Source organism: Salvelinus alpinus, chromosome 38, assembly GCF_045679555.1.
Source record: "Salvelinus alpinus chromosome 38, SLU_Salpinus.1, whole genome shotgun sequence".
In the NCBI taxonomy this organism is placed as follows: domain Eukaryota; kingdom Metazoa; phylum Chordata; class Actinopteri; order Salmoniformes; family Salmonidae; genus Salvelinus; species Salvelinus alpinus.
Window position 1 is genome coordinate 10,291,475 of NC_092123.1, and position 25,708 is coordinate 10,317,182.

A 25,708-nucleotide genomic window follows, 5' to 3' on the forward strand; every position below is an offset into this window, starting at 1 on the left:
ATAAAGGCAGGACTCTGTAATATGAGAATTTAGTATTTTTCCATGGAGGGGCTCGGCCCTGTTACGTTTGTGATAGGGTCCTTCCATGGAAGGGCTCATTTTTGCTACTTTGTATTAAAGTCTATATTGAATTCACAAGTTCTTGTAAGAGTGTTATATTTCTGAGACGATTCTCCACGACAATACCACCCCAATAAATCCATGGATGACGCAATCGCCTGCACACTGCCCTATGCCATCTGGACAAGAGGAACACCTATGTATTGACTACAGCTCAGCATTCAACACCATAGTACCCTCCAAGCTAATCATTAAGATTGGGGCCCTGGGTCTGAACCCTCTGCAATTGGGTCCTGGACGTCCTGACGTTAGGCAACAACACCTCCACTACGTTGATCCTCAACACAGGGGCTCCACAAGGGTGCGTGCTCAACCCCTTCCTGTACTCCCTGTTCACCCATGACTGCGTGGCGTGTCCAACTTAATAATCATCAAGTTTGCCGACGACAACAATGGTAGGCCTGATTACCAACAACGACGAGACAGTGTACAGGGAGGTGAGGACCCTGAGTGGTGCCTGGAAAATAACCTCTCCAACGTCAACAAAACGAAGGAGATGATCGTGGACTTCAGGAGACAGCAAAGGGAGCACACCGCCATCCACTGGGCCGCAGTGGAGAAGGTGAAAAGCTTCAGGTTCCTCGCCGTACACATCACTAACAATCTGAAATGGTCCACCCACACAGACAGACAGTTCTGAAGAACCCAGTAACTCAACCCTGCACCTTAGAGGCTTATGCCCTATGTACAGTACATAGAAATTGAACACTGGTCACTTGAATAATGTTTACATACTGTTTTACCCACTTCGTATGTCTTTCTGCTCCCGAGTGGCGCAGCAGTCTAAGGCACTGCATTTCAGTGCAAGAGGTGTCACTATAGTACCTGGTTCGAATCCAGGCTGTATCACATTCAGCCGTGATTGGGAGTCCCATAGGGTGGCGCAAAAATTGGCCTTCGCCGGGGTAGGCCGTCATTGTAAATAAGAATTTGTTCTTAACTGACTTGCCTAGTTAAATAAAGGTTAAGTAAAAACAAATTGATCTGCTCTAAATGTACAGTTTTATAAAGCATGGCTCTAGTCTACCCTTTTCCACTGGCGGTACCAACTTTTTCAGTTGATGGCACAAGATTTGGTCGCACCAATTCTTTCACCAGTGAGCGCCGATTAATGACTTGACCAGTGGTTTTGACTATTGCTGTACAATTTATCTATTTCTGTACAAATACTATTCTATCCATAATGTCTATACATGCCATAATATACATATATACACACACACACACTGAACAAAAATATAAACACAACATGCAATAATTTTACTGAGTTACAGTTCATATAAGGAAATCAGTCAATTTAAATAAATTCATTAGGCCCTAATCTATGGATTTCATGACAAAAAAATTTTTAAAGTAGGGGATCAGAAAACCAGTCAGTATCTGGTGACCACCATTTGCCTCATGCAGTGCGACATCTCCTTCGCATAGTTGATCAGGCTGTTTATTGTGGCCTGTGGAATGTTCTCCCACTCCTCTTCAATGGCTGTGTGAAGTTTCTGGATACTGGCGGGAACTAGAAGACGCTGTCGTACACATCGATAGTGCGCATCCCAAACATGCTCAATGGGTGACATGTCTGGTGAGTATGCAGGCCATGGAAGAACTGGGGCATTTTCAGCTTTCAGGAATTATGTACAGATCCTTGCGACATGGGGCCGTGTATTACAATGCTGAAACATGAGATGGCGGCGGATGAATGGCACGACAATGGGCTTTAGTATCTCGTCACGATATCTCTGTGCATTGAAATTTCTATCTATAAAATACAATCGTGTTCGTTATCTGTAGCTTGTTCGTGCCCATACCATAACCCCACTGCCACCAGGGAGCACTCTGTTCACAACGTTGACATGAGCAAACCGCTCGCCCACACGAAGCCATCTGCTCGGTACAGTTGAAATAGGTGTGGCCAGTGTCCATCGAAGGTGAGCATTTTCCCACTGAAGTTGGTTACGACGCCGAACTGCAGTAAGGTCAAGACCTTGGTGAGGACGACGAGAACGTAGATGAGCTTCTCTGAGATGGTTTCTGACAGTTTGTGCAGAAATTATTTGGTTGTACAAACACACAGTTACATCAGCTGTCTGGGTGGCTGGTCTCAGATGATCCCGCATGATGTGGAGGTCCTGGGCTGGCGTGGTTACACGTGGTCTGCGGTTGAAAAACCATTCCAAGTGAAGCTGGTTGAGAGAATGCCAAGAGTGTGCAAAGCTGTCATCGAGGCAAAGGGTGGCTACTTTGAAGAATCTAAAAATGATTTGTTTAACACTTTTTTGGTTACTACATGATTCCATATCTGTGGGACTCCCAAGGTCAAGGGGTCTGAATACTTTCCGAAGGCACTGTATATTTATACTCCGGACTCCAATATTGACCACCCTAATATTTCTATATTCCTTAATTCTGTTCTTTTACTTTTAAATGTGTGTGTATTGTTGCGTATTGTCAGATACTACTACACTGTTGGAGCTAGGAACACAAGCATTTCGCTACACCCACAATAACATCTGCTAAATATCTGTATGCGACCAATATCATTTTGTTTGATTTAGATTCGATTGTATTCAACGTGTATTTATCAACCCCCCTAAGTTGTGCTGCTATTTATGCCATGACACTTGAGGGCAAGCATTTAAGTGCACTTCATACTTCATGGTCCCGTGTGGCTCAGTTGGTAGAGCATGGCGCTTGCAACGCCAGGGTTGTGGGTTCATTCCCCACGGGGGGACCAGGATGAATATGTATGAACTTTCCAATTTGTAAGTCGCTCTGGATAAGAGCGTCTGCTAAATGACTTAAATGTAAATGTAATACAACAAAACAAACGGACCTTGAAGTTGAAGGGGAGAACATTACTGTACTCACAAACTGGGAGTTGTCAAGGGGCATAGCAGAGATAGTCTTGTAGTTGTCCATGAGCGCTGTGTCAAACTCCTGCAGACCTCCGTTGGTGTGGACCACCTTGTCCTTGACAAAGATGCTGACGGCACGCAGCATGAAGGACACAAACAGGTGCATGTGGATGTAGTTCCTAGTGCAGTGGAGGCGTCTGCATGGCAGGCAGACAGGTGCAAAACACTCAAGGCTCAACAATCACTATATTCAATCAATGACATGTATTTTATAAAACCCTTTTTACATCAAGCAGTTGTCACAAAGTGCTTTACCCAGCCTGAACCCCAAAGAGCTAGCAACGCAGTAGCAAAAGGACAGTGGCTAAAAAAAAACTAGGTAGAAACCTAGAGAGAAATTCGAAACATCTACATGTTCGTTTTGGCATTCAAACCTAGTTAATTGTGTTGAGGAATTTGGAAATGTACAGTTAATACACATACATTATAAAACCGAACTGCATTGAAAACAATAACCTGAATTGAGTAAAATACACTAAATTCCAAGTTCTTAAAATCAAATTGGTTCACCGCAAATCAGCTTCCTCAGATCATTTGAGTTTGTTTTACGGTGTACGGTGATTTTTTTCAACAGCATCTGTGTTGAAATACTGAGGGAAGATGCTTGAGAGTAATACGTCCTTCTCTAACTGCATTCATGATATTGACAACTCATAACGAAAAGCATTGATATGTTGGATTCACGTCTCCAACTCAACCAACTAAATCTAGTCTCATTAAACTTTAAATGCACATGAAATAAAAGTTGAATTTGATTTAGGCCCTATTCTTTAACTTGTACAAAGGGTGTTTTACTCTGTTATTAGGGAATCATGGCAGTCCTATTCTTTACCTTTGATTCTAGGTTGAGTTGGAGACATGAATCCATGTCATGTCAATGATTCATTTGTAGACAAACTAGAATTAAGGCCAGACTAAGTCAGTGGCACAAAAGATACATCTCATTAAATGTTGATATTTGGTTGTGTTGACAACCAAACACAATTCAGTTTTGCAAGTTTTTCGAAAAGTTAACAAGTCATATGTTGGATTCAGGACTCCAACTAAACCAAAATTAAAAGTTAAAGAATAGGATAAAGCCAGTGGCTCTGTCACGACTTCTGCCGAAGTCGATGCCTCTCCTTGTTCGGGCGGTGCTCAGCGATCGACGTCACCGGTCTTCTAGCCATCATTGATCTATGTTTCATTTTCCATTGGTTTTGTCTGGTCTTCTTACACACCTGGTTCCAATCCCATTCATTAATTGTTGTGTATTTAACCCTCTGTTTCCCCTCATGTACTTGTCAGATATTGTTTATTTTGTTATGTTCATGTTCTATAGATTGGTGTGCGACGGGTTCTTGTACCCTCATTTATTTTATTATGGACTTTGGTTTTGGAGTTCATGTTTTTAAGTTATTAAAATACTCCATTTATACCAAGTTTAATTCTCCTGCGCTTGACTTCCCTGCCACCTACATACGACAGGCTCAGATTAAACTATCCAAACATTAGATATCCTTTTAAAACATTGATATTTAGCTGTGTTGTCAAACACAATTCAATAATAATTTTTGTAATATAGTAAATAAACTAGAGTTAAGGCTCTTACAAACTAATGTAGCAGTGTTTATTCAAACTTAAAATGAGTAACACATCCATGGCCAAATTGAGGTTAGCTTAAGAAAGCGTGCATGTTCAAGATAGCATGCAAAGGCTGAAGGTCTGTGGAGATCTTTACAATCGCTATTAAAATCTGTGCAGAATCTTGAACAGCATTGACCACTTGCATTTCCCAGAGAATTTGGAGATGAGTCAAGAGGATTGGCCAGGATATTTATTTTTACTTCTCATTTAAATGTGAGACTGTTTTTGGAAAATGGTGATGAACAGATGAGGCCTAGTACTGTATGAACTCAGTGGCATTTACACATGTGGATAGAGCAGCAAAGACTTTTCTTTGAAGTGAACATAGAAATATATGGATAATAATGTCCTTTCTCCCAAAGTCTGCACTTGTTCACTTCCTTTCATAGACCGAAAGGAAATGACTGGTATAAGAATGACTATATTTGTGAGAAGGAGCGCACAACTGCACACTTCTGGAAAAAGGACCAATTGTTGGGACACAAGGCTGTCTTACCTGAAGTAGCCTATGATGACAAAGGCCCCTAGAAGAGAGATGAAGGACAGTGCATATCCAACGGTGTACATGACGTACAGCCGGTCAAAGAAGTCCTGCTAGAGAGAAATGGATATGTTATAGACCTGCTACACTGTTTACGCCGGGAGAAAGTTTGGTTTTTAGCTTCTACGCTAGCTGCCTGTGCTCCCGACGCCCCAGTGTAGCTCCGCTGTTAGCATGAGTCAGAGCAACTCAAGTATTGTCATGAGTCAAGTCTGCAACCACAACAACGTTAATTGGAATCTTAGGTGTGACTGAAGTGGTGATTGGGATTACCTTTTCCTCCTCTTGACCAGGTAAAAGGAATTTTAAGCAGTCGGAATAATTGGACCACGTTCGGTTCAACCCCTCCACAGAAACCCAGGAACCGTTGACGTCACACTTCCTGTATGCATGACCTGGACATACACACAGACACAGGCACACAGACACCACACACACGGTCTGGTCATTAACATTGCAACATACAGTTAACTTCCAAAACAAAGGAAACACCAACATAAAGTATCTTAATAGGGTGTTGGGCCACCACGAGCCAGAACAGCTCCAATACAGCTTGGAATGGATTCTACAAGTGTCTGGAACTATATTGTAGGAATGCGACACCATTCTTCAATGAGAAATTCTATAATTTAGTGTTTTTTCTATGGTGGTGGACAACGCTGTCTCAGGCACCGGTCCAGAATCTCCCATAAGTGTTCAATTGGGTTGAAGTCTGGTGACTGAGACGGCCATGGGATATGGTTTACATCGTTTTCATGCTCATCAAACCATTCAATACGTCAAATCCATTACATGTACATTGCTTTTCTCCATATAATGACCACATGATGCAAACAAATGATTTTAACACAATGGTAATACAGTTAAAAAGGTATTCAATATATTCAATTGATACCATGGGCCAGATTTACTAAGGGTTTGCACCAGCTCAGAAATAAAACATTGAAGCTAGAATCCTCATTTGAAACAAGAACAAAGTGGGTCTGTTTTGGCGAAAAGCTTTTGGATATCAAAATTATAGTTTTTTTTAAAACCCCCCGTTTCCCTCAGAAAAGCCTCAATTCGTTGGAGCATGGACTCTATAAGGGGTCGAAAGCGTTCCACAGGGAAGCTGATCCATGTTGACTCCAATGCTTCCCAAAGTTGTGTCAAGTTGGCTGGATGTCCTTTGAGTGGTGGACCATTCTTGATACACATGGGAAACTGTTGAGCTTGAAAAACCCAGCAGCATTGCCGTTCTTGACACAAACTGGCACCTACTACCATACCCCGTTCAAAGGCAATTACATTTTTTGTCTTGCCCATTCACCCTCTCAATGGCACACATACACAATCCAGGTCTCAATTGTCCCTTCTCCTCCCTCCTGAATCCTCCTCCCCCTCCTCCCCCCTCCTCCCTCTCTGCTGATGACTTCGTCAACCATTTTGAAAAGAAGGTCGACGACATCCGATCCTCGTTTGCTAAGTCAAACGACACCGCTGGTTCTGCTCACACTGCCCTACCCTGTGCTTTGACCTCTTTCTCCCCTCTCTCTCCAGATGAAATCTCGCGTCTTGTGACGGCCGGCCGCACAACAACCTGCCCGCTTGACCCTATCCCCTCCTCTCTTCTCCAGACCATTTCCGGAGACCTTCTCCCTTACCTCACCTCGCTCATCAACTCATCCTTGACCGCTGGCTACGTCCCTTCCGTCTTCAAGAGAGCGAGAGTTGCACCCCTTCTGAAAAAACCTACACTCGATCCCTCCGATGTCAACAACTACAGACCAGTATCCCTTCTTTCTTTTCTCTCCAAAACTCTTGAACGTGCCGTCCTTGGCCAGCTCTCCTGCTATCTCTCTCAGAATGACCTTCTTGATCCAAATCAGTCAGGTTTCAAGACTAGTCATTCAACTGAGACTGCTCTTCTCTGTGTCACGGAGGCGCTCCGCACTGCTAAAGCTAACTCTCTCTCCTCTGCTCTCATCCTTCTAGACCTATCGGCTGCCTTTGATACTGTGAACCATCAGATCCTCCTCTCCACCCTCTCCGAGCTGGGCATCTCCGGCGCGGCCCACGCTTGGATTGCGTCCTACCTGACAGGTCGCTCCTACCAGGTGGCGTGGCGAGAATCTGTCTCCGCACCACGTGCTCTCACCACTGGTGTCCCCCAGGGCTCTGTTCTAGGCCCTCTCCTATTCTCGCTATACACCAAGTCACTTGGCTCTGTCATATCCTCACATGGTCTCTCCTATCATTGCTATGCAGACGACACACAATTAATCTTCTCCTTTCCCCCCTCTGATAACCAGGTGGTGAATCGCATCTCTGCATGTCTGGCAGACATATCAGTGTGGATGACGGATCACCACCTCAAGCTGAACCTCGGCAAGACGGAGCTGCTCTTCCTCCCGGGGAAGGACTGCCCGTTCCATGATCTCGCCATCACGGTTGACAACTCCATTGTGTCCTCCTCCCAGAGTGCTAAGAACCTTGGCGTGATCCTGGACAACACCCTGTCGTTCTCAACTAACATCAAGGCGGTGACCCGTTCCTGTAGGTTCATGCTCTACAACATTCGCAGAGTACGACCCTGCCTCCTAATCCTAATCCAGGCACTTGTCATCTCCCGTCTGGATTACTGCAACTCGCTGTTGGCTGGGCTCCCTGCCTGTGCCATTAAACCCCTACAACTCATCCAGAACGCCGCAGCCCGTCTGGTGTTCAACTTTCCCAAGTTCTTTCACGTCACCCCGCTCCTCCGCTCTCTCCACTGGCTTCCAGTTGAAGCTCGCATCCGCTACAAGACCATGGTGCTTGCCTACGGAGCTGTGAGGGGAACGGCACCTCCGTACCTTCAGGCTCTGATCAGGCCCTACACCCAAACAAGGGCACTGCGTTCATCCACCTCTGGCCTGCTCGCCTCCCTACCTCTGAGGAAGTACAGTTCCCGCTCAGCCCAGTCAAAACTGTTCGCTGCTCTGGCACCCCAATGGTGGAACAAACTCCCTCACGACGCCAGGTCAGCGGAGTCAATCACCACCTTCCGGAGACACCTGAAACCCCACCTCTTTAAGGAATACCTAGGATAGGATAAAGTAATCCTTCTAACCCCCCCCCCCCTTAAAAGAGTTAGATGCACTATTGTAAAGTGGTTGTTCCACTGGATATCATAAGGTGAATGCACCAATTTGTAAGTCGCTCTGGATAAGAGCGTCTGCTAAATGACTTAAATGTAAATGTAAATGTCCCAAGGCTTAAATCTTTATTTAACCTGTCTCCTCCCCTTCATCTCCTCTGATTGAAGTGGATTTAACAAGTTACATAAATAAGGGATCAAAGCTTTCACCTGGATTCACCTGGTAATGTCATGGAAAGAGGGGGTGTTCTTCATGTTCTGTATACTCAGTGTATACTCTTCAAGAATCATTGGGTATATATCATAAATGTATAAGTCCAAAAATTGATATAGCAACTAAATATTATAGTGTAAACAAAGATTTGTTTTGGGGTTTTATACCTTTCCCCAATTTTTTTTTACAAACTTTGCACCCAGTACAAACACTTAATAAATATGGCCTCATGAGTATAGCCTATCTATACCCCAATACCTTGATGGTTGAAGTCGTAGATGTAGCTGGGGCAGGGGACCTTGGTTAGTGCTCCGGTGGATCCCTGAGGCCAACAGATCAGACCATCCCAGCCAGGGGCACAAAGGTCATCTGGATACATAGTGGGAAAGGGGAGTTAGGTAATATTAGTGGTGGGCACCAATACTGATAATTACATATGATATAGATTTCACTTGATACCGATATGAGCAATTCATATCGTGATATTGTTTTATTTGTGTTTGATATCGGTATATGGAAGGCATATTATGATATTGGTTTATCCTTCCTGTTATTTTACACTATTATGTAAAAACCCATACTGTACATGACTGTTCCTGCATGCACAAACCCCTCTCACAGACCTTCTCACTGGCTCTCAACTTAGTGACTTAATTGCCTGTGGTGAATGGACTTATTTAAATATCGAAAAAATTCAAGTGATATATTAGTATGGATTTTCCATATTAGTGCCCTTCACTAGATAATATACTATGGTAATATGCCAAATATGTAACATTTACTGACATATTGCCATTATACGTCAAATCTTCACAATTACAAACGTCAATATGTCTGATGTAGATATTTTAGGCTTTTACGTTCATAAGTGACATTATTTGGACATTGTGTTGGAGGCTATCGTCATCAAAGGAACGCAGGCTCCCAGGCCAAATACCATGGCCACTCCTTCGGATAAATCTGAACTTAAAAGCAATCATTGCTATTGAACTCAAGGCGTTATCATTGAAAGGTTTCATTGACTTGTTGCTTTTGTGCCCGTCAATGGTAAGTGCTGGTGATCTTGCAGACATTGGACATTGAGTGAATCAATTTAAGAAAGGGCAAATATCCAGCAGTGTGCACTCAGTCCACATCATTAATGAAACAAGCTGAAGAAGAATCAATTTACTACATATCGGCTCCATGGACAAAAACTCTTTCTCCCACTATTAAACCTCCGCTCCCTTGATTAAACACATTTCTAATATGAATCTATATTCCATGATGAGAGTGTGAGGTGGAAAGACAAAGCTTATGAGTCACTCATTAGCGACAAGTGCAAAAACATTGCTCATAGTCATTACAGCTATATATACACACACACACACCATCTGTCCACCAGATGAGTAGGCTAGTGGGAGAGCACTAGGAGTAATAGGTTGTCGTCTTTTGTCAGCTAGCCCTCCTGATGGTTCAGTGAAACAAGTGACTAGGGTGGGTGTGTGTCACAAATTGCACCCTATTCCCTTTATAGTACACGACTTTTAGTGCCATTTGGGACGCAAGCTGAGACTGAGTAATAAAGACCTAAGACGGAGAAAAAATAAGTAGTAAATAGATTTAAATCAATTAATCTATTTTATGATTGCAATTAGGGTTGCACATTTTGGGGAATATTCAGAGGTGGAAACTTTCCGTGGGAATTAACGGGAATATATGGGAATTAATATCAATACCATTTAAATGTAGATGTTTTTTGTTTTTTGCATACCATATACGGAGACAGAAACAGAAACCTTTTACCTTATCATAAGTAGACATAATTGGAAATTATTAAATCCTTCCAATAGAAATAAAAACAATTTAAAATCAAATCAAATTTTATTTGTCACATACACATGGTTAGCAGATGTTAATGTGAGTGTAGCGAAATGCTTGTGCTTCTAGTTCCGACAATGCAGTAATAACCAACAAGTAATCTAACCTAACAATTCCACAACTACTACCTTATACACACACGTGTAAAGGGATAAAGAATATGTACATAAAGATATATGAATGAGTGATGGTACAGAACGGCATAGGCAAGATGCAGTAGATGGTATAGAGTACAGTATATACATATGAGATGAGTAATGTAGGGTATGTAAACATAAAGTGGCATAGTTTAAAGTGGCTAGTGATACATGTATTACATAAAGATGGCAAGATGCAGTAGATTATATAGAGTACAGTATATACATATAAGATGAGTAATGTAGGGTATGTAAACATTATATTAAGTGGCATTGTTTAAAGTGGCTAGTGGTACATTTTTACATAATTTCCATTCCATTTAGTTACGAATTGAACTTTAATTAAATGAGTTGACTCGTCACATGGGATGATTTCACTGAAAAACAAAAGGGAATATTGAATGATCCCCAATGATCCATCGCATCTCCCAAAAACGTTTTCAACATACATCTGTAAAATGATTGTCTAGAAACTAAAGCTTTGGTTGTCTTCCTCTCAGGCTTCCATGTCTTCTCCCTGGACCTCAATGTCCACTTCATCTTCACTGTCACTTTCCAAACTTGTTGAGGATGGCTCGTCGTCAGGCTCAAAAAGCCTAAAATTAGCCCGGATGGACACCAATTTTTCAACCCCTGTATTGGTCAGCTTGTTGCGTGCTTTGGTGGGTGTGTTCCCAAACAAGGACCAGTTGCGCTCTGAGGTGGCTGATGTTGGTGGGATTTGGAGGATGATGGAGGCAACAGGGGACAGAGCCTCAGATCCACAAAGTCCCTTCTACCAGGTGGCTGATGAGATATGTTGGCACAACTGCCATATTGCATCTTCATCCCAAAGCCCTTGCTTGGAAGTGTACTTCGCCAGACTGCCAAGAACCTTGCCCTCATCCAGGCCAAGGTAGCGAGACACGGTAGTGATGACACCATAGGCCTTGTTGATCTCTGCACCAGACAGGATGCTCTTGCCAGCATACTTTGGGTCCAACATGTACGCCACGGCGTGTATGAGATTCAGGCAGAAGTCTTCATGCTTTTTGATGCATTTCAGAACTGCAGTTTCCTCTGCTTGGAGCAACAGTGAAGTGGGCAGGGCAGTACGAATTTCTCCTCTTACATCTGCAAGCAGAGTCTGAACATCAGACAGGATGGCATTGTCTCCCTCAATCTGTGCAATGGCTACTGCTATAGGTTTCAGGAGTTTCAGGCTGCTTACCACTCTCTCCCGAAATACATAATCTAGGAGGATCCTCTTGATGGGGCTGTCCATATCGGAAGACTGTGCTATGGCCATTTCTTGGAGAGACTCCTTCCCCTCCAGGAGACTGTCAAACATGATGACAACACCACCCCAACGGGTGTTGCTGGGCAGCTTCAATGTGGTGCTCTTATTCTTCTCACTTTGCTTGGTGAGGTAAATTGCTGCTATAACTTGATGACCCTTCACATACCTAACCATTTCCTTGGCTCTCTTGTAGAGTGTATACAATGTTGTTTTCAGTGCCATGATGTCCTTGAGGAGCAGATTCAATGCATGAGCAGCACAGCCAATGGGTGTGATGTGAGGTTAGGACTCCACTTTAGACCAAGCAGCCTTCATGTTTGCAGCATTGTCTGTCACTAGTGCAAAAATTTGCTTGACCTTCACTTGAACTCTGTATCCAGCAAATGAGTAGATAAAGCATGTCTGGTTGGAGGGGTGTATGCTGGGCGAAGAACATTCAGAAATATCTTCCAATACACATTGCCTGTGAGCATCAGAGGTGAATCACTTCCATACACAGCTCGAGCAAGACATTAATCAGAATTTCTCTGACTACGTTCCTCCATTGAGTCAAAAACCATTCTGATTCCAGGAGGACCATGAGCTGTTGCTATCGATAAGGTGTCTAATTCATAATTTTCAACTCGAATAGAAGTCGAGGGACTTTTGTCAGAGGTTGCTTGTTGTGAGCGCTGAGGGAACTTTATGCACTTGCCCAGATGATTCTGCATCTTTGTTGTATTCTTCACATATGATTTGGCACAGTATTTTCAAATGTACACAGCTTTCCTTCTACATTAGCTGCAGTGAAATGTCTCCACACATCAGATAGTGCCTGTGGCATTTTCCTGTAAAGATTAGGGAAAAAACGAGTAAAAAAACCCAAATACAATTCCATGTACAGATAAATAGTTAAGCAGTTAGATTAAACAACTCCTGTGTGTAAGATAAATGTTTTAAAATGAAACATGTATGGAAACAGGTGAATTAACACTCCTCAGTTAATAGGCTCAAGCAAGCTAAAACCCATATGGCAGCAAAAAATAACTTGCAGAAATTGTTAACAAGTTAGAAATGATTCAAAACACACCTTGCTCTAGGCTACAATTTAATAGTTAACAAAAAAAATCATGCATGTGATATAAAATATATTCACCCCACCCAGTATTGTCATGAAAACTTACCAGAAAGCATGTAGTCCTTGGCTCAGACAGTGTAGTAGTGTGGGCTCAATAGCATCTCATTAGTGTGCAAGATCTTGAGAATCAGCTGTACATGTGATGGAAGAGTGCACTGTGCATGCAAAGGGTAGTAATTCCATTGAATTGAGAATAGTTTAACCAACATTGCCACACGACCTGGAATTTCCTTATGTGTTTCCCACAAAAAAAGGTTCACTGTTATAAGCTAACTTTTTTGATGAATTTAAGCAAAATTCCCCAAATTCCAGGGCTTAACTTCCCATGGAAAATTGGGAAGTGAAAACTTCCTGAAAAATCCTGGAAATTTATCAGAAAGTTGCCAACCCTTTGCAACCCTAATTGCAATCCAGGTCTAAAGAGAAGTAGATATTTGTATATTTCAGTGTCTCAGCTGCAGTAGCCTTCCTATGCGTATGATGTCATACTTCATTATGTCAGAGCCAAATTGGATCTGATTATAGCTGGGTTGAGGCACATTATCATTTGAAACATCAAAGCATGTTGTATCGATTTAAACTGACAGACAGGAAATGTGCCATATTGGGGTTTGGGACCACTTGCCAGGTGGGTCCCATGTGTAGACAGTGTGAAATACCTTAAAGTGGAACTGACAAATGTTTTAACTACTTTGAAAACATGAAAACAGACAATGATAATATCAGTAAAAAATATCAAATTCCCAGTTTATGCTTCAAAACCAATTTGATGAGGTTTTAAAAATAGGTTATTTTTGACTAGAAATTCCATGAAGTAAGGTAAGGCATTGTTGGCAGAATAGATGGATGCAGTTCAATGCATGATTTATATAATTCACCAATACATTTCTTGGTAGACCAAAAAATATTGCTATCAGGTTGTAAATCACAGCTGGCCTGGTACAGTTTGCTGCCTCCATTCAGGATGCACCGTTTCAGTTTCAATGACTCAATATTCTGGACAAAAACAGATGAATGTAACTAAGGCTGGGAATGTCAGTACAATCAAACTAGCAAGGACAGTGATCACAAGTCAGTCATAATGTGGCTAATAGGCTAGCACACGTGTCAAACAAGGCCCGCAGACCGAATAGGACATACAAGCGAGTATAAATGAGTCAACAGTTGAGACATCTACTTTATGAAATTATGCCATGATGCGCTCAAATCGGTGAATTCAACTTCAATATCTGATTTTCCTCTTGAAAATGTCCATAGGCCTAATGTATTAAACCAAGTTATAATTAATGGATTACATAAATTAGAAACAAAAAAAATGTTTTTACTCATGTACACCAACATGAGTTTTCAGTACATAAAATGTGTCGGGAAAATTGCCACTGTATATTTGTCCTGGTAAACGAGGAAATACTGTATTTCAGATGTACAGAATGATTCTCAAATACTGTGGATACATCCGTCCTTAGTCTTCTCAATTAGCAGGCTTGAAGTGAACACCGACCTTGTTAACACCGAGGGAGTGGTAATAGGATGGCTAATAATGGTTGCAACTGAGATCAGGTGTGTGAGGGATCTTAGCCCGTAGATCACCGGGCAGTAATACGGTGGCCAATAATGGTTCGAATTGGGCCGTTGCCTTTAAAGGGACAATCTCGGGAATTAATACAACAAAGCTAAATAATTGCTATACTGTATATCCTACATTTAAAGACTCAAATGGATGAACCAATCCCAGATTGCCCCGTCATTTAAAATTGAAAAGGGAACACAATCTTATAGGGGAACAGGATGATCTGTTATCATTTAGATCTGGTTTAAGTTATCTGGAAAAACCAAATACAACCGAAAAACATATAATATATATATATATATAATTTTTGTACTTTTTTTTATTTATTTTACTCTTATGAAAGGCAGAATATCATTTAGCCAATAAGTGGTTTCATTGATGTCATTTCGGTAACATTTTAAGGGTCCATAATAAACCATTTATAAAAATTGTGTGTTCACCATTTATTAATAATTACTCACATTTGTAAACTGTAATGGGAATTTTTATGTTTGTGCTTTTTTTTTTTATAACAAATGTCTGTCTTTTATTCATGTGCTGTTCTAATAACCTATTTCTGTGTTCATGCAAGTGGCTGACTGTACAAATCCTCACTATCAGTAGCTGCAATTTGGCAGTATGCCCAAACCATGTTTTGAGAACAAACTAAAAAGATAGCTGAGACCTTGAAACTGAGATAAGAGAGAGAGAAGCCTCGTGGGGTGTTGGTCTGTCACACATTTAGAACCGGTATTGGTCGGTCACATGAATGAAACAAAACGGTAATGATTAATTATTTATGCTAAATCATGCAAATATAACTTGTCTGTGTATAGCCGTATATAAGACAACTGCTGGGACTGCCCCGGCAGAGCTCCTGATTGATGTGTACTATGGTGCATTGAGTCGTTCGGAACCTCTCCAGCGCACTGACAATAAACAATGATTCATTTAAGATTGACTTTGAGTGTCCCTTTGTAAGAATTTCCACAACAAAACCATTTACTAATGATTAGTAAAGTCCTTTTGCAGTCCCTAATCTAAAGTGAGCACTATTTATACTTTATAAATGTTGAGAGACCAGTGTAATTTCCCACAAATAGATGCATGCCATTGGTAAACATTCCAGCAGTACCTGGTAAAAAGAATAAGCACGCAACACAGGATGTTAAAGGAAATACACATATATTTATATAGTGTATATACACACACAAAAGTATGTGGACACCCCTTCAAATTAGTGGATTCGGCTATTTCAGCAACACCCATTGCTGACAGGTGTATAAAATCGAGCACACTGCCATGCAATCTCCATAGACAAACATTTGCAGTAGAATGGCCTTACTACAGGATGCCACCTTTCCAACAAGTCAGTTAGTCAAATGTCTGCCCTGCTAGAGCTGCCAGGGTTGACTGTGAGTGCTGATATTGTGAAGTGGAAACGTCTAAGAGCAACAACGGCTCAGCAGCAAAGTGGTAGGCCACACAAGCTCACAGAACGGGACCGCCAAGTGCTGAAGCGCGTAAAAATCATCTGTCCTCGGTTGCAACACTCACTACCGAGATCCAAACTGCCTCTGGAAGCAACTTCAGCACAAGAACTGTTCGTGCAGCCGCACACAAGCCTAAGATCCCCATGCGCAATGCCAAGTGTCAGCTGGAGTGGTGTAAAGCTCACCCGCCATTGGACTCTGAAGCAGTTGAAACGCGTTCTCTGGCGTGATGAATCACGCTTTACCATCTAGCAGTCCGGCGGACGAAGCTGGCGGACACGCTACCTGCCCGAATGCATAGTGACAACTGTAAAGTTTGGTGAAGGAGGAATAATGGTCTGGGGCTGTTTTTCATGGTTCGGGCTAGGCCCTTTAGTTCCAGTGAAGGGAAATCTTAACGCTACAACATACAATGACATTCTAACTTTGTGGCGAACAGTTTGGGGAAGGCCTTTTCCTTTTCCAGCATGACAAGTGAGGTCCATACGGAAATGGTTTGTCGAGATCGGTGTGGAAGAACTTGACTGGCCTGCACAGAGCCCTGACCTCAACCCCATCGAAACACCTTTGGGATGAATTGGAACTCCGACTGCAAGCCAGGCCTAATCGCCCAACATCAGTGCCCGACATCACTAATGCGCTTGTGGCTGAATGGAAGCAAGTCCACATACTTTTGGTCATGTTGTGTGTATACACACACACACACACACACACACGTGTGAATAACTAGCTAACTAACATTTACAAATGTGGGAATAATGATTACTAAATGGTGGGCAAACTGTTTGTAAATGCCTTATAAATGTTTTATAACGGACCCTTAAAATAACGTGTTAAAGTCATTTCTGCATCTCTCAGAGTATATAGCAAACTGTATTTTCATAACGCCTCCCAGTGAAACCGTAAGACTTCCGTCATGACTAAATTTGGATGGCTACCAGACGCTGGTCTGTTTTTTAAGTAGCCAGGATTTACTATAGACGGTCACCAAACAATAAACACATGAATTATCCATTATGCACCAATATCTGTTTACGTTCTGATATTTCCATTCTCCCACCTGGTTTTAACGACTGGTTAGATTCTGGATCAAAACACACAAAGCGGTTTGTTTTTATCCAGCTCTCACACTGCTACAGAATGTGGGCGGACACACGGAGGATAATAATACGGAGAGCAGCAGCCAGAAAGAGAAACAACCGCAAGGGTTGGGGCTGGTAAATTGGCACAGATTCAAATGAATGGAATAAATCCTCATTTCAGCACCCACAGATTCCGTGGCTAGGGAGAGACACAGCATAATATCGGTGATCTTAAGTCATCTTTGTCTAATCAAACTGCAGTGGTAGTCCAAGTAAATAAAGGCTTTTCAAGAAGTTCCTCCCTCCGCTCTTCAAGAGTGCCTATATGAGAAAACGAAGATGACTTTTTCTAAATGTTTTCAGTGGTTGCCATCAGCCCAGTTATTTTCCCCCCTCCCCAAGACCACTTCTGTCAATTGTAGTTTTCATCCATGCTGTATTGAAAGTTGTCTCAAGTTACCGCAATTAAAAATATAGAATAATAATTATAATAATTCGGGGGTGATAAATCATTTGGACAAATATCAGAATACACATTTTTTGCATGAAGCATTACTCAATCCAGTAAATCTCATGTTGACTGACAATGTGAGAAATGCAACAGAGTTCAGTGTTGTCAGTGTTCACGCAACAGCACCACATCCAGTCTCTTTTACCAACTCCAACCTCTGACTGAGTGAACCCTGGTAGAATGTGGGCAGACGTGGGAGCAGGCTAGTGTTTGACCGTCCCGCAAAACCCAACCCCATTTCCAATACGCGGGAGACGAAAAACACGTAAAGTTATGGGATTTAGTCTCTCCAGACAGGATGAAGTATGGGGGGCTGCTACGGTTACCATAAAGGTCTGTCTGGATCCACCCGGAAACACGCTGGCCAATGGGGCTCTGCTAAAGCTAGGTAGACCAATCATCTGCTTAGTGGGTACCGATTACAGAAACACAAACAAAAAAAAGTTTGGAAATGACCTATGCTGCCCAAAGAGTAAAATGATGTACGTGTTTGCCCACCTGCAGGGTTGTGTGTGGAGATGTTCTGATGACACTCAACTTTGACATCATACAGCAGGTACATCTGCTCCTGTGCTGTGAGGCCGACCTCTGGATGAACCTACAGAGTAGATTGCAGCATTGGTTCAAAAAGGTGCCCCTTAGATGCTGATCTTTGGTCAGTTTAGCATTTACCCCACTAATAGTTAAGGTTAGGATTGGGGAGGGCAAGCTGATCCTAGATCTGCACCTAGGGGAATCTTCCCCCCGGAGATCATTTTGAGCTCAAACATAACGAGCAGAAATGGTAAAGTGGCTTTGATATAAACGTTGATTAAATCTAAAGGTCATATTTACAATGACATATACTGTAGCATAACACACTTCATAAATAAAACATAGGTCATATACATTTGGCACACAGTAAGCAATCGCCACACACACACACACTTGTTGACGCACTGTCCTCATACTTCTGCCTCATTTAAATGCATTCAAGGAGAAAGTGGATGTTGAGTACTAGTCAATAATGAATATGCAAACATTGACTGATGAGTACAGAAGTGGGCATGTCAGAATAGCATACATAACAGAATACATTTCCACATGAAATAGCACCAATATAAGAAACATAATATGGGGGCGACAGGGATCCATCTTAGATTTACCATTATTTACAGAAGAAGTATTTTAAAAGATAGACAGAGAGGAAAGGGTATAGGAGTAGAGGAATAGGGAACTGTAGATGCAAGACAAAGCAACCAAATTCTGGGTTTCTGTACAGCACTTTGAGATATCAGCTGATGTAAGAAGGGCTATATAAATACATTTGATTTGATTAGAATTCATTATGCCAAGAACTTTGTCAACTAGACTTGCAATAGCCTGCCGAAACATAGGCTAATAAATGTTTTACTAGTTGAATGGTACATTTCTAACATCCCTTCTCATTTCACCTTGCCCTCACCCCATACCTACACCTGAATATACACTGAGTGTACAAAACATTAGGAACATTTACTGTAATTCAGCAGATGCTCTTATCCGGAGTGATTTACAGGAGCAATTAGGGTTAACACCTTCCTAATATTGATTTGCACCCCCTTTTTGCCGCCAGAACAGCCTCATATCGTCGGGGCATGGACTCTACTAGGTGTCAAAAGCGTTCCACAGGGATGCTGGCCAATGTTGACTCCAATGCGTCCCACCGTTTTGTCAACTTGGCTGGGTGTCCTTTTGGCGTTGCGCCATTTTTGATACACACGGGAAACTGTTGGCGTGAAAAATCCAACAGCGTTGCAGTTCTTGACACACACAAACGGGCACCTACTACCATACCCCGTTCAAAGGAACTTAAAAATGTTGTCTTGCCCATTCATCCTCTGAATGGCACACATACACAATCCATGTCTCATTTGTTTAACGGCCCGTTAATTAACCTGTCTCCTCCCCTTCATCTACACTGATTGACATCAATAAGAGATCATAGCTTTCACCTGGTCAGTCTGTGGAAAGTGGAAAGAGCAGGTGATCCTAATGTTTTGTACACTCAGTGTATATAATCTAGCATCGTGTTGCTGGTAGCCTATGTAAAATGGTCATGCAAATTCCGTATGTGTGTGGTTTATTATATACACAGTGTAGGCTCCTGTAACAAAACAGGGGATAACCCTATGGATGAATTATTCCACAAAACATACAAACAATATTGCTCTATCGTCTAGCCTACTTACCTGTGCGTAAACGTGTAGGTAAATTACATTCCAGCATAAAAAAAACTTCGAAAAGTTACGCAGAAGTATTGTATTCATTCTGCAGATCATTGGTGGACAGCGTTGCATATAGAGGGTTCGATAAACTCCAAAATCAGCTGTGTTTCTGAAGCACGCAGTAGTTCAGGTGTTGTGTCAAACTCGTGTTACAGTCCGACTGTACGTGGTTCTCCTTCCTGTAGCCTAGCCTACTCTGTGTGTATTTCCATCCGACGCTCTTGAAGTCGGTTGAAAGAGGATGTCAGGAGAAGGGGCGCAGGAATAGTGCAGGCTTGGTCAGAGTTTTGATGTCATCTGTCTGAAATAAGAATGTACCATAAACTTGTTCAAAACGTTTACTGATCACTTGTGGACCTTAAAATAGATAGGCTATATGACTGGCCTTTCGGGCTACTTGTGTCCTGTAGTTTTTCTCTGAAACACACAATTTTAGTAGGTAAAATGTGCTTTACAGAGGCAATTTGGGCATGTTGTCTCTCTTGTGGGCCATGAGCGTTAAATGCCATTTAAAAAAATATTTTAAAAACACGAATAGTCATTTCGGTCAAAAAGCCGCAAGAAAATTTCAACCAGAATTATCCATAGACTAGACGTGTAAAATCGAGTTTGCACCTGACAACCAAAATAACTATTAATCTCTACTGTAGCCTAGCTAACCTACCTATAACTGCATTTCCCGTCTGTACGTGCGTAAAGTCGCTATCTATCCGTAGTCCTGAAATGTTGCCATGTGGGAAGGGTGTCTGCAGCCGTCTGCACGATTCAGTGTGTGTGTTCAGTTCGCTCATGAGTGTCTTAAAAACGAATTTTCTAATTAAAGATGAATGCATTTTGAGAAATTGAGTGTCTTTACGAAATTACACAAATAAAAAATGTATGCATTTAGAGAAAAATATTGTTTGCAATATTGTTCATGTTGAATCTTGGTCACACTGAGTTTGTGTGAACAGGTTACAGCGTTCAGAAATCTTAAAGCTACAGTCTGTAATTGGCAGTACATCAATTGTTTTAATTTGAAATGAATGATAAAGCCATTGATTCTTCACGAATATAACTTATAAATGCCTCATGATCTTAGAGCAACTGTTTTACCCCACCAGAACCCAAATAATACTGTAATGACCTGACTAGATCATAAAGGAACAATTGTCCAGACAGAGGATTGAGTTTACGAATGTACGGTTTATTAACCCAACTTCACACAGGCTACTGTTTGGCCGTAGCCCACGCCAAATAAATGAAGGATACCCTATAAAACAACCTCGACCTTCTCTTGTGAAGGCCAGACGTAAGAGAGAGAACAATGGCTAAACCTGGTCTTAACTTCCAATGCTCCATCCCCCTGCCCAACCCCCCTCCACGCCACTCCGCCAACCACCAGGATGCCCGGCGTCAGAACATTCCAGGCATTCCCGTGATTGGCAGATAGCAGGTTGATTGACATGTCGGACCCCGCGAACACTTGGTACTGGTAAGTACAACACAACCAACTAATAGCCTAACACATAACACACAGCTGTCTGTGCAGGTCGCTCCAATAAGCTTGTTTTACTCCATTTAAAATGTCATTGCACTAAACACTGCCCTATCCCAGCTGGACAAGAGAAATACCAATGTAAGAATGCTGTTCGTTGACTACAGCTCAGTCTTAAACACCATAGTGCTCATCACTAAGCTCAGGGCTCTGGGTCTGAACCACTCCCTGTGCAACTAGGTCCCGGACTTCCTAATGGACCAATTTATTCTAGATACTCCTCGCTCTTTTGTTTGGGTTTCAACCCTGTGTTTTGTATACGTGTTTGTTTGGTCTTCGTCCCCATGCCTTTACATGGCACGCTGTAATTTGGTCAATAAAAACCCCTATTATGCATTCCTGCACCTGTCTCCTGATCCCTTTATACCAACGTGACACACACCTGTTAATTGAAATGCATTCCAGGTGACTACCTCATGAAGCTGGTTGAGAGAATGCCAAGAGTGTGCAAAGCTGACATCAAGGCAAAGGTTGGCTACTTTGAAGAATCTAAAATCTAAAATATATTTTGATTTGTTTAACACTTTTTTGGTTAATACATGATTCCATATTTGTTATTTCATAGTTTCGATGTCTTCACTATTATTCTACAATGTAGAAAATAGTCAAAATAAAGAAAAACCCTTGAATGAGTAGGTGTGTCCAAACTTTTGACTGGTACTGTATATAAATGTATATTCCAGTTTCTGACATTGTTATTTCTGATATTTCTTAATTTCTATTTCTTTTTTCTGGAATACGTGTGTATTGTTTCTTAATGACATTTTTATTGCTAGGTATTACTGCACGGTTGGAGCTAGAAACACAAGCATTTCGCTGCACCTGCGATATCTGCAAATCTGTGTATTCGACCAATAAAATTTGATTTGAGCACCAACATGTGAAGTTTAGAAGAGCATATAACATTTGGTGTCAAATGAAAGCTAAGATTCTATATTTGGGGGAAATGAAGGCACAGATAAGTTTTTCAACCATTTCCCATCTTAAAAATGTCTGGTTACAAAAACGGAAAAGGAGTCTTAGAAATCATCTACTAGAAGAAGTCTTAAAAGGTATTAGAAATACATAAAAACACAAGAATCTTGAAGTAAAGGCCCCTGCATACTAATATCATAATTTATACTTTGTTTTGCAGAAATTATTTGCCTTCTGTAGGTTTAAGAAATATTGTCTAGTGTCTTCTGTTACCTTCATTCTGTTACTGGGTGTTGAGTCAACTTCACTTACTGTAGTTCAGTAAGCAAAATAGATTTTTTCAAACTCAAGGTGTTTCGTAGCTGACACTCCACTTTTTCTGCAGACATCTTTGAATCTTTATTCAGAGTAGATATTTAAGAGTTTTTGGAAAATTTGGCCAGGTAAAAAACAGGGAGATTTTACTGTCATTCTGTTGCCAAGCTTTGCATGTGCACTGTTCCTCAAGTAAATGTGTTAAGTAAAATTGTTAAAGTAGACTTCTGCATACTGTCTACAGTGCCTTCAGAAAGTATTCAAACCCCTTGACTTTTTCAAAATGTTGTTGTGCTATAGCCTGAATTTAAAATTGATACAATTTTGATTTTGTATCACTGGCCTACACACAATACCCCATCATGTCTAATTGTACATATACACAAAGCTCAGTGTGAACCTGCTTTCATCTGTGAAGAGCACAGGGCGCCAGTGGCGAATTTGCCAATCTTGGTGTTCTCTGGCAAATGCCAAACGTCCTGCACGGTGTTGGGCTGTAAGCACAACCCCCACCTGTGGACGTCGGGCCCTCATACCACCCTCACGGAGTCTGTTTCTGACCGTTTGAGCAGACACATGCACATTTGTGGCCTGCTGGAGGTCATTTTGCAGGGCTCTGGCAGTGCTCCTCCTTGCACAAAGGCGGAGGTAGCGGTCCTGCTGCTGGGTTGTTGCCCTCCTACGGCCTCCTCCACGTCTCCTGATGTACTGGCCTGTCTCCTGGTAGCGCCTCCATGCTCTGGACACTACGCTGACAGACACAGCAAACCTTCTTGCCACAGCTCGCATTGATGTGCCATCCTGGATGAGCTGCACTACCTGAGCCACTTGTGTGGGTTGTAGACTCCGTCTCATGCTACCACTAGAGTGAAAGCACCGCCAGCATTCAAAAGTGACCAAAACATCAGCCAGGAAGCATAGGAACTGAGAAGTGGTCTGTGGTCACCACCTGCAGAACCACTCCTTTATTGGGGGTGTCTTGCTAATTGCCTATAATTTCCACCTTTTGTCTATTCCATTTGCACAGCAGCATGTGAAATGTATTGTCAATCAGTGTTGCTTCCTAAGTGGACAGTTTGATTTCACAGAAGTGTGATTGACTTGGAGTTACATTGTGTTGTTTAAGTGTTCCCTTTATTTTTTTGAGCAGTGTATTTTTACAAATTAATTTAAAAAGAAAAGATGAAATGTCTTGAGTCAATAAGTATTTAACCCCTTTGTTATGGCAAGCCTAAATAAGTTCAGGAGTAAAAATGTGCTTCACAAGTCGGATAATAAATTGCATGGACTCACTCTGTGTGCAATAATAGTGTTAAACATGATTTTTGAATGACTACCTCATCTCTGTACACATACAATTGTCTGTAAGGTCCCTCAGCCGAGCAGTGAATTTCAAACACAGATTTAACGACAAAGTCCAGGGAAGTTTTCCAATGCCTTACAAGGAAGGGCACCTATTGGTAGATGGATAAACATTTAAAAAACAGACATTGCATATCCCTTTGGGCATGGTGAAGTTATTCATTACACTTTGGATGATGTATCAATATACCCAGTCACTACAAAGATACAGGTGTCTTTCCTAACTCAGTTGCAGGAGATGAAAGAAACCGCTCAGGGATTTCACAATGAGGCCAATGGTGACTTTAAAACAGTTACAGAGTTTAATGGCTGTGATAGGAGAAAACAGATGATGGATCAACAACATTGTAGTTACTCCTCAATACTAACCCAAATGACAGAGTGAAAAGAAGGACATGCCTTCTGTTTGCAATAAGGCACGAAAGTAAAATTGCAAAAAATGTGGCAAAGAAATTAACTTTATGTCCTGAATACAAAATATTATGTTTGGGGCAAATCCAACACAAACACATCACTGACTACCACTCTTCATACTTTCAAGCATGGTGGTGGCTGCATCATGTTATGGGTATGCCTGTTATCGGTAAGGACTAGGGAGTTTGTTTTTGTTGAATACAAATAAATGGAATAGAGCTAAGCACAGGCAAAATCTGTGAGGAAAAGCTGGTTGAGTCTGCTTTCCAACAGACACTGGTAGACAAATGCACCTTTCAGCAGGACAATAGCCTAAAACACAAATCCAAAAATACACTGGAGTTGCTTACCAAGGCGACTTTGAAAGTTCCTGAGTGGCCTAGTTACAGTTTTGACTTCAATTGGTTGAACATCTATGGTATGTCTGTCTAGCAATGATCAACAACCAAGTTGACAGACCTTATTCTAACATGTATTGATTCAGGGGACTAAATGAGATATTTCTGTATTTCATTTCCAATACATTTGCTAACATTTAGATGTCAAAGTGAGGAATATTTTTAAACTCTGCAATCAATGGTTTTTGCATGGCATACATTTTAGAGTGAGGGAAAAAGGGGAGTCTCCGCTCCACTGTTACCGTGGAGTTGCCCTCTATATTTTGAGAGCGGTTACATTTCCCCAGCTCCACAGCTGTTTACCAAAACAAGTGTCCGGAGCATTTATACAACTGACAACATCTGAACCAGTCCAGCAGAGTTTACTCAAGATTTTTTATGATGGTGTTTTTTAACTTTGTTAGCCAGCTACTGTCAGGATTCCAAAAGTGGTGAGTGAAGGAGTCAGGCGCAGAGAGCAGGGTAGTTTAATATTCCAAAATACAGGAGAGACGGTCACGCCACACACACACACGGGCACGTAAAGTCCCAGTCCAAACAAACAGGACTAAACAGAATAGGAACAGACACCACAAGAATGAACGAAACACCACAAACAGAAAAACAAGCCCGCACAAAAGTCGGCGGGCCAACTGGGTTTAAATAGACCACAATCAAACCTAAACACGAAACAGGTGCAACAAATCAGACACAACTAAATGAAACAGAAAAGGGGATCGTGGCAGCTAGTAGGCCGGCAACGACGACCACCGAGCGCTGCCCGAACGGGAAGGAGGCACCATCTTCGGCAGGATTCGTGACAGCTACAGACCTCAGAGTATAGGAAAACTTGGTTAATTCATTTTTTTTACAGTTCACCTTTAGATCTGGGAGGCCAGGTAGGTATATTCAATTCAATACAACTGCATTTATCCATCCAGGGGCACTTAATAAAGGTAAACCAGTTACAAGTACAGTATCAC

General features: G+C 41.8%; 1 protein-coding gene across 1 annotated transcript in view; it reads right to left on the minus strand.

Moving 5' to 3' along the window:
- The window catches only part of LOC139566514 (parathyroid hormone 2 receptor-like), a 42,921-nt gene extending 22,502 nt beyond the window's left edge, over nucleotides 1–20,419 (minus strand). The window contains exons 1-6 of the mRNA XM_071387810.1: nucleotides 19,770–20,419; nucleotides 18,058–18,157; nucleotides 8,790–8,900; nucleotides 5,473–5,594; nucleotides 5,155–5,252; nucleotides 2,986–3,169 (exon numbers count right to left, since the gene is read on the minus strand). Of these exons, the coding sequence (XP_071243911.1) occupies nucleotides 2,986–3,169; nucleotides 5,155–5,252; nucleotides 5,473–5,594; nucleotides 8,790–8,900; nucleotides 18,058–18,157; nucleotides 19,770–19,877 (723 nt within the window). The 5' untranslated portion in view covers nucleotides 19,878–20,419. The remainder of the gene's footprint in view (nucleotides 1–2,985; nucleotides 3,170–5,154; nucleotides 5,253–5,472; nucleotides 5,595–8,789; nucleotides 8,901–18,057; nucleotides 18,158–19,769) is intronic.
- Between the last annotated feature and the right edge of the window lie 5,289 nt (nucleotides 20,420–25,708).